At 56.8% G+C, this 14,240-nt stretch overlaps 1 protein-coding gene across 1 annotated transcript in view; it reads right to left on the bottom strand.

Moving 5' to 3' along the window:
* Window positions 1-1,109: 1,109 nt before the first annotated feature.
* The window catches only part of LOC145340497 (NFATC2-interacting protein-like), a 39,945-nt gene continuing 26,814 nt past the window's right edge, over window positions 1,110-14,240 (bottom strand). Inside the window, exons 5-6 of the mRNA XM_080184966.1 lie at window positions 2,312-2,456; window positions 1,110-1,237 (exon numbers count right to left, since the gene is read on the bottom strand). Coding sequence (XP_080041092.1) covers window positions 1,110-1,237; window positions 2,312-2,456 — 273 coding nt within the window. The remainder of the gene's footprint in view (window positions 1,238-2,311; window positions 2,457-14,240) is intronic.

A 14,240-nucleotide genomic window follows, 5' to 3' on the forward strand; every position in this document is an offset into this window, starting at 1 on the left:
CTGTCTCTCTCTCTCTCTCTCTCTCTGTCTCTCTCTCTCTCTCTGTCTCTCTCTCTCTCTCTGTCTCTCTCTCTCTCTGTCTCTGTCTCTCTCTGTCTCTGTCTCTCTCTGTCTCTGTCTCTCTCTGTCTCTGTCTCTCTGTCTCTCTCTCTCTCTCTGTCTCTCTCTCTCTCTCTCTGTCTCTCTCTCTCTCTCTCTCTGTCTCTCTCTCTGTCTCTGTCTCTCTCTCTCTCTCTCTCTGTCTCTCTCTCTCTCTGTCTCTCTCTCTCTCTCTGTCTCTCTCTCTCTCTGTCTCTCTCTCTCTCTCTGTCTCTCTCTCTCTCTCTGTCTCTCTCTCTCTCTCTCTGTCTCTCTCTCTCTCTCTCTCTGTCTCTCTCTCTCTCTCTCTCTGTCTCTCTCTCTCAGATCCGGATCTCTCTCTCGGACGGGTCCACCTTGGATGTTCCTGTCCAGGGGGCTGTGTCTCCTGGGACAGTCCACGCGAGCCCTGATGGAGCTGCCCGGGGTGCTCTCAGCTCTGGAGGGCCTGGCTCCCCCAGCACTGGCCCAGAGCTGGGACAATGTGGGTCTCCTGGTGGAGCCCACGCCCCCACACCAGGTCCGCACCGTCCTGCTGACCAACGACCTGACCGAGGGTGTCCTGGAGGAGGCGCTGAGGGTCCGCGCGGACCTCGTTGTGTCCTACCACCCCCCGCTCTTCCGCCCCCTCACCCGGCTCACCATGGCCAGTTGGAAGGAGCGGATCGTGGTCCGTTCCCTGGAGAACCGGGTGGCCATCTACTCACCGCACACCGCCATGGACGCCTCGCCCTCTGGAGTCAATGATTGGCTGGCTAAAGGACTCGGTAAGTCAACTCAATCCCCCCCATCTACCAAACCCCAGACAGAGACAAGGTTAGATACAGAGTAAAGCTCCCTCTACACTGTCCCCATCAAACACTCCCAGGACAGGTACAGCACGGGGTTAGATACAGAGTAAAGCTCCCTCTACACTGTCCCCATCAAACACTCCCAGGACAGGTACAGCACGGGGTTAGATACAGAGTAAAGCTCCCTCTACACTGTCCCCATCAAACACTCCCCAAATTCTGTCGCCCTCCACCCCTGCCCTACACACTGACCTTCCCGATGGTGATGAGCTGGAAAGAGTTTTTCTCCACTCCGCGCACTCTCAGGCAGATTTGGTCCTGAGCCGGGTGCTGCTGCCGCGCTGGACGCTCAGACAGGACCACGCAATCTGAGAACCAAACATCGGCACAAAGTCAGCAGGTGTCCAGCCCCCGGGGGGAGGGGGGAGAGGTGTCAGTGTCTGTACACCCTGTGTCTGTGTGTACAAGTACACACACACTAGTTTCTGTGCCTGTACGAGTGTGTGTGTGTCGGTATCTGTGCGGGTACAAGTGCACCCAGCGTCTGTGCGTGTACCAGTTCACACGTATCTACGCATGGAGCAGTGCGCACTCAAGTGGGTGTTTACCAGTCCGCGTGTGTACATGTGCACACGGGTGTCTGTGTGTGTCCCAGTGTGCACAAGTCTCTGTGTGTGTACCAGTGTGGCCACTGGGAGTGAACATGTGGGCTTGTGAGTGTCTGTGCGTTTAGCAGTTCACATGTCTGTGTGTGTAACCGTTCACACCAGAGTGTTTGCGCGTGAGCCAATGCGCACGAGTGTGTGTACCATGTGACTGCAAGTGTCTGGGCATACCAGTGTGCACACAAATGTCTCTGTGTGTACCTGTGTGCGTGAGCATCTGTGTGTATACCTGAGTCCACACGAGTGTCTGTGCGTGTACCAGTGAGTCTGTGCATGTGCCAGTACGCACGCGAGTGCCTGTGCGTGTACCAGTGAGTCAGTACGTGTACCAGCGTGCACACGAGTGTCTGTGCGTGTACCAGTGTCCGCGTGCATCTGGGCATGTGCCAGTGTACACGAGTGTCTGTGCCAGCGTACGTGCGAGTATGTACATCTGTGGGCAGGCAAGCGTGTGTGTGTACCAGTGTGCCTGCAAGTATGTGTACACGCGTGAGAGTGTAGCCATGAGTGTGGCGCTGGGTAAGGAGCGATCTGAGTGCAGCGCAGAAGGTGCTGTCCGTCCACATCTCCGAGCCGTTCGGATCGAGGGAACCCGGGGGAGGGGACAGGCTGGGCGCAGGGAACTGGAGGAGAACCCGGAGCATATCCCGCAGTGCGGAGTCTCACCCTATCCCCCCGGAATGCTGAGGCAGCTCCGGTCATGGGAAAGACAGACCACACACACCGTTCCCTCTCTCACTCTCTCGTTCACACCCTCCTCCGTCCCCGGGGACTAACCAAGAATGTCGGCCACGCTGATGTTCAGAGACTCGGGAGTCTGCGAAGTTAACACCTCCACATCTTTCAGGAGCAGGAGGAGGCGGGAGGACTCGACCCCTAGTCGCTCAGCCACATAATCTACCACCTTCTGCAGCCGGTCTGTCTGAGAGAGAGGGACAGAGAGAGAGGAGAGAGAGATTAGTTTGGGGATTGATACAGGGCAATGGGGAGAGAGCGGGTCAGTGGGATTAGTTTGGGGATTGAGCTATGGGGAGAGAGCGGGGGGCAGTGGGATTAGTTTGGGGATTGATACAGGGCTATGGGGAGAGAGCGGGTCAGTGGGATTAGTTTGGGGATTGAGCTATGGGGAGAGAGCGGGGGGCAGTGGGATTAGTTTGGGGATTGATACAGGGCTATGGGGAGAGAGCGGGGCAGTGGGATTAGTTTGGGGATTGAGCTATGGGGAGAGAGCGGGGCAGTGGGATTAGTTTGGGGATTGATACAGGGCTATGGGGAGAGAGCGGGGCAGTGGGATTAGTTTGGGGATTGAGCTATGGGGAGAGAGCGGGGCAGTGGGATTAGTTTGGGGATTGAGCTATGGGGAGAGCGGGGGACAGTTTGATTAGTTTGGGGATTGATACAGGGCTATTGGGAGAGAGCGGGGCAGTGGGATTAGTTTGGGGATTGAGCTATGGGGAGAGGGAGGGGCAGTGGGATTAGTTTGGGGATTGAGCTATGGGGAGAGAGCGGGACAGTGGGATTAGTTTGGGGATTGAGCTATGGGGAGAGAGCGGGGCAGTGGGATTAGTTTGGGGATTGATACAGGGCTATGGGGAGAGAGCGGGGGCAGTGGGATTAGTTTGGGGATTGATACAGGGCTATGGGGAGAGCGGGGGCAGTGGGATTAGTTTGGGGATTGAGCTATGGGGAGAGAGCGGGGCAGTGGGATTAGTTTGGGGATTGAGCTATGGGGAGAGAGCGGGGCAGTGGGATTAGTTTGGGGATTGAGCTATGGGGAGAGAGCGGGGCAGTGGGATTAGTTTGGGGATTGAGCTATGGGGAGAGAGCGGGGCAGTGGGATTAGTTTGGGGATTGAGCTATGGGGAGAGAGCGGGGCAGTGGGATTAGTTTGGGGATTGAGCTATGGGGAGAGAGCGGGGCAGTGGGATTAGTTTGGGGATTGATACAGGGCTATGGGGAGAGAGCGGGGCAGTGGGATTAGTTTGGGGATTGAGCTATGGGGAGAGAGCAGGGGCAGTGGGATTAGTTTGGGGATTGATACGGGGCTATGGGGAGAGAGCGGGGCAGTGGGATTAGTTTGGGGATTGATACGGGGCTATGGGGAGAGAGCGGGGCAGTGGAATTAGTTTGGGGATTGAGCTATGGGGAGAGAGCGGGGCAGTGGGATTAGTTTGGGGATTGAGCTATGGGGAGAGAGCGGGGCAGTGGGATTAGTTTGGGGATTGATATGGGGCTATGGGGAGAGAGCGGGGGCAGTGAGATTAGTTTGGGGATTGATACGGGGCTATGGGGAGAGAGCGGGGGCAGTGGGATTAGTTTGGGGATTGATACAGGGCTATGGGGAGAGAGCGGGGGGCAGTGGGATTAGTTTGGGGATTGATACAGGGCTATGGGGAGAGAGCGGGGCAGTGGGATTAGTTTGGGGATTGAGCTATGGGGAGAGAGCGGGGCAGTGGGATTAGTTTGGGGATTGAGCTATGGGGAGAGATCGGGGGCAGTGGGATTAGTTTGGGGATTGAGCTATGGGGAGAGAGCGGGGGCAGTGGGATTAGTTTGGGGATTGAGCTATGGGGAGAGAGTGGGGCAGTGGGATTAGTTTGGGGATTGATACGGGGCTATGGGGAGAGAGCGGGGCAGTGGGATTAGTTTGGGGATTGATACGGGGCGATGGGGAGAGAGCGGGGCAGTGGGATTAGTTTGGGGATTGAGCTATGGGGAGAGAGCGGGGCAGTGGGATTAGTTTGGGGATTGATACAGGGCTATGGGGAGAGAGTGGGGCAGTGGGATTAGTTTGGGGATTGAGCTATGGGGAGAGAGCGGGGGCAGTGGGATTAGTTTGGGGATTGAGCTATGGGGAGAGAGCGGGGGCAGTGGGATTAGTTTGGGGATTGAGCTATGGGGAGAGAGCGGGGCAGTGGGATTAGTTTGGGGATTGATACAGGGCTATGGGGAGAGAGCGGGGGCAGTGGGATTAGTTTGGGGATTGATACAGGGCTATGGGGAGAGAGCGGGGCAGTGGGATTAGTTTGGGGATTGAGCTATGGGGAGAGAGCGGGGCAGTGGGATTAGTTTGGGGATTGAGCTATGGGGAGAGCGGGGGACAGTTTGATTAGTTTGGGGATTGATACAGGGCTATGGGGAGAGAGCGGGGCAGTGGGATTAGTTTGGGGATTGAGCTATGGGGAGAGAGCGGGACAGTGGGATTAGTTTGGGGATTGAGCTATGGGGAGAGAGCGGGGCAGTGGGATTAGTTTGGGGATTGATACAGGGCTATGGGGAGAGAGCGGGGGCAGTGGGATTAGTTTGGGGATTGATACAGGGCTATGGGGAGAGCGGGGGCAGTGGGATTAGTTTGGGGATTGATACAGGGCTATAGGGAGAGAGCGGGGCAGTGGGATTAGTTTGGGGATTGAGCTATGGGGAGAGAGCGGGGCAGTGGGATTAGTTTGGGGATTGAGCTATGGGGAGAGAGCGGGGCAGTGGGATTAGTTTGGGGATTGAGCTATGGGGAGAGAGCGGGGCAGTGGGATTAGTTTGGGGATTGAGCTATGGGGAGAGAGCGGGGCAGTGGGATTAGTTTGGGGATTGAGCTATGGGGAGAGAGCGGGGCAGTGGGATTAGTTTGGGGATTGAGCTATGGGGAGAGAGCGGGGCAGTGGGATTAGTTTGGGGATTGAGCTATGGGGAGAGAGCGGGGCAGTGGGATTAGTTTGGGGATTGATACAGGGCTATGGGGAGAGAGCGGGGTAGTGGGATTAGTTTGGGGATTGAGCTATGGGGAGAGAGCGGGGGCAGTGGGATTAGTTTGGGGATTGATACGGGGCTATGGGGAGAGAGCGGGGCAGTGGGATTAGTTTGGGGATTGAGCTATGGGGAGAGAGCGGGGCAGTGGGATTAGTTTGGGGATTGAGCTATGGGGAGAGCGGGGGACAGTTTGATTAGTTTGGGGATTGATACAGGGCTATGGGGAGAGAGCGGGGCAGTGGGATTAGTTTGGGGATTGAGCTATGGGGAGAGAGCGGGACAGTGGGATTAGTTTGGGGATTGAGCTATGGGGAGAGAGCGGGGCAGTGGGATTAGTTTGGGGATTGATACAGGGCTATGGGGAGAGAGCGGGGGCAGTGGGATTAGTTTGGGGATTGATACAGGGCTATGGGGAGAGCGGGGGCAGTGGGATTAGTTTGGGGATTGATACAGGGCTATAGGGAGAGAGCGGGGCAGTGGGATTAGTTTGGGGATTGAGCTATGGGGAGAGAGCGGGGCAGTGGGATTAGTTTGGGGATTGAGCTATGGGGAGAGAGCGGGGCAGTGGGATTAGTTTGGGGATTGAGCTATGGGGAGAGAGCGGGGCAGTGGGATTAGTTTGGGGATTGAGCTATGGGGAGAGAGCGGGGCAGTGGGATTAGTTTGGGGATTGAGCTATGGGGAGAGAGCGGGGCAGTGGGATTAGTTTGGGGATTGAGCTATGGGGAGAGAGCGGGGCAGTGGGATTAGTTTGGGGATTGAGCTATGGGGAGAGAGCGGGGCAGTGGGATTAGTTTGGGGATTGATACAGGGCTATGGGGAGAGAGCGGGGCAGTGGGATTAGTTTGGGGATTGAGCTATGGGGAGAGAGCGGGGGCAGTGGGATTAGTTTGGGGATTGATACGGGGCTATGGGGAGAGAGCGGGGCAGTGGGATTAGTTTGGGGATTGAGCTATGGGGAGAGAGCGGGGGCAGTGGGATTAGTTTGGGGATTGATACGGGGCTATGGGGAGAGAGCGGGGCAGTGGAATTAGTTTGGGGATTGAGCAATGGGGAGAGAGCGGGGCAGTGGGATTAGTTTGGGGATTGAGCTATGGGGAGAGAGCGGGGCAGTGGGATTAGTTTGGGGATTGATACGGGGCTATGGGGAGAGAGCGGGGGCAGTGGGATTAGTTTGGGGATTGATACGGGGCTATGGGGAGAGAGCGGGGGCAGTGGGATTAGTTTGGGGATTGATACAGGGCTATGGGGAGAGAGCGGGGCAGTGGGATTAGTTTGGGGATTGAGCTATGGGGAGAGAGCGGGGCAGTGGGATTAGTTTGGGGATTGAGCTATGGGGAGAGATCGGGGGCAGTGGGATTAGTTTGGGGATTGAGCTATGGGGAGAGAGCGGGGGCAGTGGGATTAGTTTGGGGATTGAGCTATGGGGAGAGAGTGGGGCAGTGGGATTAGTTTGGGGATTGATACAGGGCTATGGGGAGAGAGCGGGGGGCAGTGGGATTAGTTTGGGGATTGAGCTATGGGGAGAGAGCCGGGGCAGTGGGATTAGTTTGGGGATTGAGCTATGGGGAGAGAGCGGGGGCAGTGGGATTAGGTTGGGGATTGAGCTATGGGGAGAGAGCGGGGGCAGTCGGATTAGTTTGGGGATTGATACAGGGCTATGGGGAGAGCGGGGGCAGTGGGATTAGTTTGGGGATTGATACAGGGCTATGGGGAGAGCGGGGGCAGTGGGATTAGTTTGGGGATTGATACAGGGCTATAGGGAGAGAGCGGGGCAGTGGGATTAGTTTGGGGATTGAGCTATGGGGAGAGAGCGGGGCAGTGGGATTAGTTTGGGGATTGAGCTATGGGGAGAGAGCGGGGCAGTGGGATTAGTTTGGGGATTGAGCTATGGGGAGAGAGCGGGGCAGTGGGATTAGTTTGGGGATTGAGCTATGGGGAGAGAGCGGGGCAGTGGGATTAGTTTGGGGATTGAGCTATGGGGAGAGAGCGGGGCAGTGGGATTAGTTTGGGGATTGAGCTATGGGGAGAGAGCGGGGCAGTGGGATTAGTTTGGGGATTGATACAGGGCTATGGGGAGAGAGCGGGGCAGTGGGATTAGTTTGGGGATTGAGCTATGGGGAGAGAGCGGGGGCAGTGGGATTAGTTTGGGGATTGATACGGGGCTATGGGGAGAGAGCGGGGCAGTGGGATTAGTTTCGGGATTGAGCTATCGGGAGAGAGCGGGGGCAGTGGGATTAGTTTGGGGATTGATACGGGGCTATGGGGAGAGAGCGGGGCAGTGGAATTAGTTTGGGGATTGAGCTATGGGGAGAGAGCGGGGCAGTGGGATTAGTTTGGGGATTGAGCTATGGGGAGAGAGCGGGGCAGTGGAATTAGTTTGGGGATTGATACGGGGCTATGGGGAGAGAGCGGGGGCAGTGGGATTAGTTTGGGGATTGATATGGGGCTATGGGGAGAGAGCGGGGGCAGTGGGATTAGTTTGGGGATTGATACAGGGCTATGGGGAGAGAGCGGGGGGCAGTGGGATTAGTTTGGGGATTGATACAGGGCTATGGGGAGAGAGCGGGGCAGTGGGATTAGTTTGGGGATTGAGCTATGGGGAGAGAGCGGGGCAGTGGGATTAGTTTGGGGATTGAGCTATGGGGAGAGATCGGGGGCAGTGGGATTAGTTTGGGGATTGAGCTATGGGGAGAGAGCGGGGGCAGTGGGATTAGTTTGGGGATTGAGCTATGGGGAGAGAGTGGGGCAGTGGGATTAGTTTGGGGATTGATACGGGGCTATGGGGAGAGAGCGGGGCAGTGGGATTAGTTTGGGGATTGATACGGGGCGATGGGGAGAGAGCGGGGCAGTGGGATTAGTTTGGGGATTGAGCTATGGGAGGAAGCGGGGCAGTGGGATTAGTTTGGGGATTGATACAGGGCTATGGGGAGAGAGCGGGGCAGTGGGATTAGTTTGGGGATTGATACAGGGCTATGGGGAGAGCGGGGGCAGTGGGATTAGTTTGGGGATTGATACAGGGCTATAGGGAGAGAGCGGGGCAGTGGGATTAGTTTGGGGATTGAGCTATGGGGAGAGAGCGGGGCAGTGGGATTAGTTTGGGGATTGAGCTATGGGGAGAGAGTGGGGCAGTGGGATTAGTTTGGGGATTGAGCTATGGGGAGAGAGCGGGGCAGTGGGATTAGTTTGGGGATTGAGCTATGGGGAGAGAGCGGGGCAGTGGGATTAGTTTGGGGATTGAGCTATGGGGAGAGCGGGGGACAGTTTGATTAGTTTGGGGATTGATACAGGGCTAGGGGGAGAGAGCGGGGCAGTGGGATTAGTTTGGGGATTGAGCTATGGGGAGAGAGCGGGGCAGTGGGATTAGTTTGGGGATTGATACAGGGCTATGGGGAGAGAGCGGGGCAGTGGGATTAGTTTGGGGATTGAGCTATGGGGAGAGAGCGGGGCAGTGGGATTAGTTTGGGGATTGATACGGGGCTATGGGGAGAGAGCGGGGGCAGTGGGATTAGTTTGGGGATTGATACGGGGCTATGGGGAGAGAGCGGGGGCAGTGGGATTAGTTTGGGGATTGATACAGGGCTATGGGGAGAGAGCGGGGGGCAGTGGGATTAGTTTGGGGATTGATACAGGGCTATGGGGAGAGAGCGGGGCAGTGGGATTAGTTTGGGGATTGAGCTATGGGGAGAGAGCGGGGCAGTGGGATTAGTTTGGGGATTGAGCTATGGGGAGAGATCGGGGGCAGTGGGATTAGTTTGGGGATTGAGCTATGGGGAGAGAGCGGGGGCAGTGGGATTAGTTTGGGGATTGAGCTATGGGGAGAGAGTGGGGCAGTGGGATTAGTTTGGGGATTGATACAGGGCTATGGGGAGAGAGCGGGGGGCAGTGGGATTAGTTTGGGGATTGATACAGGGCTATGGGGAGAGAGTGGGGCAGTGGGATTAGTTTGGGGATTGAGCTATGGGGAGAGAGCGGGGGCAGTGGGATTAGTTTGGGGATTGAGCTATGGGGAGAGAGCGGGGGCAGTGGGATTAGTTTGGGGATTGAGCTATGGGGGAGAGCGGGGGCAGTGGGATTAGGTTGGGGATTGAGCTATGGGGAGAGAGCGGGGGCAGTGGGATTAGTTTGGGGATTGATACAGGGCTATGGGGAGAGCGGGGGCAGTGGGATTAGTTTGGGGACTGATACAGGGCTATGGGGAGAGCGGGGGCAGTGGGATTAGTTTGGGGATTGATACAGGGCTATAGGGAGAGAGCGGGGCAGTGGGATTAGTTTGGGGATTGAGCTATGGGGAGAGAGCGGGGCAGTGGGATTAGTTTGGGGATTGAGCTATGGGGAGAGAGCGGGGCAGTGGGATTAGTTTGGGGATTGAGCTATGGGGAGAGAGCGGGGCAGTGGGATTAGTTTGGGGATTGATACAGGGCTATGGGGAGAGAGCGGGGCAGTGGGATTAGTTTGGGGATTGAGCTATGGGGAGAGCGCGGGGGCAGTGGGATTAGTTTGGGGATTGATACGGGGCTATGGGGAGAGAGCGGGGCAGTGGGATTAGTTTGGGGATTGAGCTATCGGGAGAGAGCGGGGGCAGTGGGATTAGTTTGGGGATTGATACGGGGCTATGGGGAGAGAGCGGGGCAGTGGAATTAGTTTGGGGATTGAGCTATGGGGAGAGAGCGGGGCAGTGGGATTAGTTTGGGGATTGAGCTATGGGGAGAGAGCGGGGCAGTGGGATTAGTTTGGGGATTGATACGGGGCTATGGGGAGAGAGCGGGGGCAGTGGGATTAGTTTGGGGATTGATATGGGGCTATGGGGAGAGAGCGGGGGCAGTGGGATTAGTTTGGGGATTGATACAGGGCTATGGGGAGAGAGCGGGGGGCAGTGGGATTAGTTTGGGGATTGATACAGGGCTATGGGGAGAGAGCGGGGCAGTGGGATTAGTTTGGGGATTGAGCTATGGGGAGAGAGCGGGGCAGTGGGATTAGTTTGGGGATTGAGCTATGGGGAGAGATCGGGGGCAGTGGGATTAGTTTGGGGATTGAGCTATGGGGAGAGAGCGGGGGCAGTGGGATTAGTTTGGGGATTGAGCTATGGGGAGAGAGTGGGGCAGTGGGATTAGTTTGGGGATTGATACGGGGCTATGGGGAGAGAGCGGGGCAGTGGGATTAGTTTGGGGATTGATACGGGGCGATGGGGAGAGAGCGGGGCAGTGGGATTAGTTTGGGGATTGAGCTATGGGAGGAAGCGGGGCAGTGGGATTAGTTTGGGGATTGATACAGGGCTATGGGGAGAGAGCGGGGCAGTGGGATTAGTTTGGGGATTGATACAGGGCTATGGGGAGAGCGGGGGCAGTGGGATTAGTTTGGGGATTGATACAGGGCTATAGGGAGAGAGCGGGGCAGTGGGATTAGTTTGGGGATTGAGCTATGGGGAGAGAGCGGGGCAGTGGGATTAGTTTGGGGATTGAGCTATGGGGAGAGAGCGGGGCAGTGGGATTAGTTTGGGGATTGAGCTATGGGGAGAGAGCGGGGCAGTGGGATTAGTTTGGGGATTGAGCTATGGGGAGAGAGCGGGGCAGTGGGATTAGTTTGGGGATTGAGCTATGGGGAGAGCGGGGGACAGTTTGATTAGTTTGGGGATTGATACAGGGCTATGGGGAGAGAGCGGGGCAGTGGGATTAGTTTGGGGATTGAGCTATGGGGAGAGAGCGGGGCAGTGGGATTAGTTTGGGGATTGATACAGGGCTATGGGGAGAGAGCGGGGCAGTGGGATTAGTTTGGGGATTGAGCTATGGGGAGAGAGCGGAGGCAGTGGGATTAGTTTGGGGATTGATACGGGGCTATGGGGAGAGAGCGGGGCAGTGGAATTAGTTTGGGGATTGAGCTATGGGGAGAGAGCGGGGCAGTGGGATTAGTTTGGGGATTGAGCTATGGGGAGAGAGCGGGGGCAGTGGGATTAGTTTGGGGATTGATACGGGGCTATGGGGAGAGAGCGGGGGCAGTGGGATTAGTTTGGGGATTGATACGGGGCTATGGGGAGAGAGCGGGGGCAGTGGGATTAGTTTGGGGATTGATACAGGGCTATGGGGAGAGAGCGGGGGGCAGTGGGATTAGTTTGGGGATTGATACAGGGCTATGGGGAGAGAGCGGGGCAGTGGGATTAGTTTGGGGATTGAGCTATGGGGAGAGAGCGGGGCAGTGGGATTAGTTTGGGGATTGAGCTATGGGGAGAGATCGGGGGCAGTGGGATTAGTTTGGGGATTGAGCTATGGGGAGAGAGCGGGGGCAGTGGGATTAGTTTGGGGATTGAGCTATGGGGAGAGAGTGGGGCAGTGGGATTAGTTTGGGGATTGATACAGGGCTATGGGGAGAGAGCGGGGGGCAGTGGGATTAGTTTGGGGATTGATACAGGGCTATGGGGAGAGAGTGGGGCAGTGGGATTAGTTTGGGGATTGAGCTATGGGGAGAGAGCGGGGGCAGTGGGATTAGTTTGGGGATTGAGCTATGGGGGAGAGCGGGGGCAGTGGGATTAGGTTGGGGATTGAGCTATGGGGAGAGAGCGGGGGCAGTGGGATTAGTTTGGGGATTGATACAGGGCTATGGGGAGAGCGGGGGCAGTGGGATTAGTTTGGGGACTGATACAGGGCTATGGGTAGAGCGGGGGCAGTGGGATTAGTTTGGGGATTGATACAGGGCTATAGGGAGAGAGCGGGGCAGTGGGATTAGTTTGGGGATTGAGCTATGGGGAGAGAGCGGGGCAGTGGGATTAGTTTGGGGATTGAGCTATGGGGAGAGAGCGGGGCAGTGGGATTAGTTTGGGGATTGAGCTATGGGGAGAGAGCGGGGCAGTGGGATTAGTTTGGGGATTGATACAGGGCTATGGGGAGAGAGCGGGGCAGTGGGATTAGTTTGGGGATTGAGCTATGGGGAGAGCGCGGGGGCAGTGGGATTAGTTTGGGGATTGATACGGGGCTATGGGGAGAGAGCGGGGCAGTGGGATTAGTTTGGGGATTGAGCTATCGGGAGAGAGCGGGGGCAGTGGGATTAGTTTGGGGATTGATACGGGGCTATGGGGAGAGAGCGGGGCAGTGGAATTAGTTTGGGGATTGAGCTATGGGGAGAGAGCGGGGCAGTGGGATTAGTTTGGGGATTGAGCTATGGGGAGAGAGCGGGGCAGTGGGATTAGTTTGGGGATTGATACGGGGCTATGGGGAGAGAGCGGGGGCAGTGGGATTAGTTTGGGGATTGATATGGGGTATGGGGAGAGAGCGGGGGCAGTGGGATTAGTTTGGGGATTGATACAGGGCTATGGGGAGAGAGCGGGGGGCAGTGGGATTAGTTTGGGGATTGATACAGGGCTATGGGGAGAGAGCGGGGCAGTGGGATTAGTTTGGGGATTGAGCTATGGGGAGAGAGCGGGGCAGTGGGATTAGTTTGGGGATTGATACAGGGCTATGGGGAGAGAGCGGGGGCAGTGGGATTAGTTTGGGGATTGATACAGGGCTATGGGGAGAGAGCGGGGCAGTGGGATTAGTTTGGGGATTGAGCTATGGGGAGAGAGCGGGGCAGTGGGATTAGTTTGGGGATTGAGCTATGGGGAGAGCGGGGGACAGTTTGATTAGTTTGGGGATTGATACAGGGCTATGGGGAGAGAGCGGGGCAGTGGGATTAGTTTGGGGATTGAGCTATGGGGAGAGAGCGGGGCAGTGGGATTAGTTTGGGGATTGATACAGGGCTATGGGGAGAGAGCGGGGGCAGTGGGATTAGTTTGGGGATTGATACAGGGCTATGGGGAGAGCGGGGGCAGTGGGATTAGTTTGGGGATTGAGCTATGGGGAGAGAGCGGGGCAGTGGGATTAGTTTGGGGATTGAGCTATGGGGAGAGAGCGGGGCAGTGGGATTAGTTTGGGGATTGAGCTATGGGGAGAGAGCGGGGCAGTGGGATTAGTTTGGGGATTGAGCTATGGGGAGAGAGCGGGGCAGTGGGATTAGTTTGGGGATTGAGCTATGGGGAGAGAGCGGGGGCAGTGGGATTAGTTTGGGGATTGATACAGGGCTATGGGGAGAGAGCGGGGGGCAGTGGGATTAGTTTGGGGATTGATACAGGGCTATGGGGAGAGAGCGGGGCAGTGGGATTAGTTTGGGGATTGAGCTATGGGGAGAGAGCGGGGCAGTGGGATTAGTTTGGGGATTGAGCTATGGGGAGAGATCGGGGGCAGTGGGATTAGTTTGGGGATTGAGCTATGGGGAGAGAGCGGGGGCAGTGGGATTAGTTTGGGGATTGAGCTATGGGGAGAGAGTGGGGCAGTGGGATTAGTTTGGGGATTGATACGGGGCTATGGGGAGAGAGCGGGGCAGTGGGATTAGTTTGGGGATTGATACGGGGCGATGGGGAGAGAGCGGGGCAGTGGGATTAGTTTGGGGATTGAGCAATGGGGAGAGAGCGGGGCAGTGGGATTAGTTTGGGGATTGATACAGGGCTATAGGGAGAGAGTGGGGCAGTGGGATTAGTTTGGGGATTGAGCTATGGGGAGAGAGCGGGGGCAGTGGGATTAGTTTGGGGATTGAGCTATGGGGAGAGAGCGGGGGCAGTGGGATTAGTTTGAGGATTGAGCTATGGGGAGAGAGCGGGGGCAGTGGGATTAGGTTTGGGATTGAGCTATGGGGAGAGAGCGGGGGCAGTGGGATTAGTTTGGGGATTGAGCTATGGGGAGAGAGCAGGGGCAGTGGGATTAGTTTGGGGATTGAGCTATGGGGAGAGAGCGAGGGGGCAGTGGGATAAGTTTGGGGATTGAGCTATGGGGAGAGAGTGGGGGCAGTGGGATTAGTTTGGGGATTGAGCTATGGGGACAGAGCGGGGCAGTGGGATTAGTTTGAGGATTGATACAGGGCTATGGGGAGAGAGTGGGGGCAGTGGGATTAGTTTGGGGATTGATACGGGGCTATGGGGAGAGAGCGGGGCAGTGGG

Source organism: Carcharhinus amblyrhynchos, unplaced genomic scaffold (assembly GCF_965287045.1).
Source record: "Carcharhinus amblyrhynchos unplaced genomic scaffold, sCarAmb.v2.hapA chromosome_1072, whole genome shotgun sequence".
Lineage (NCBI taxonomy): Eukaryota > Metazoa > Chordata > Chondrichthyes > Carcharhiniformes > Carcharhinidae > Carcharhinus > Carcharhinus amblyrhynchos.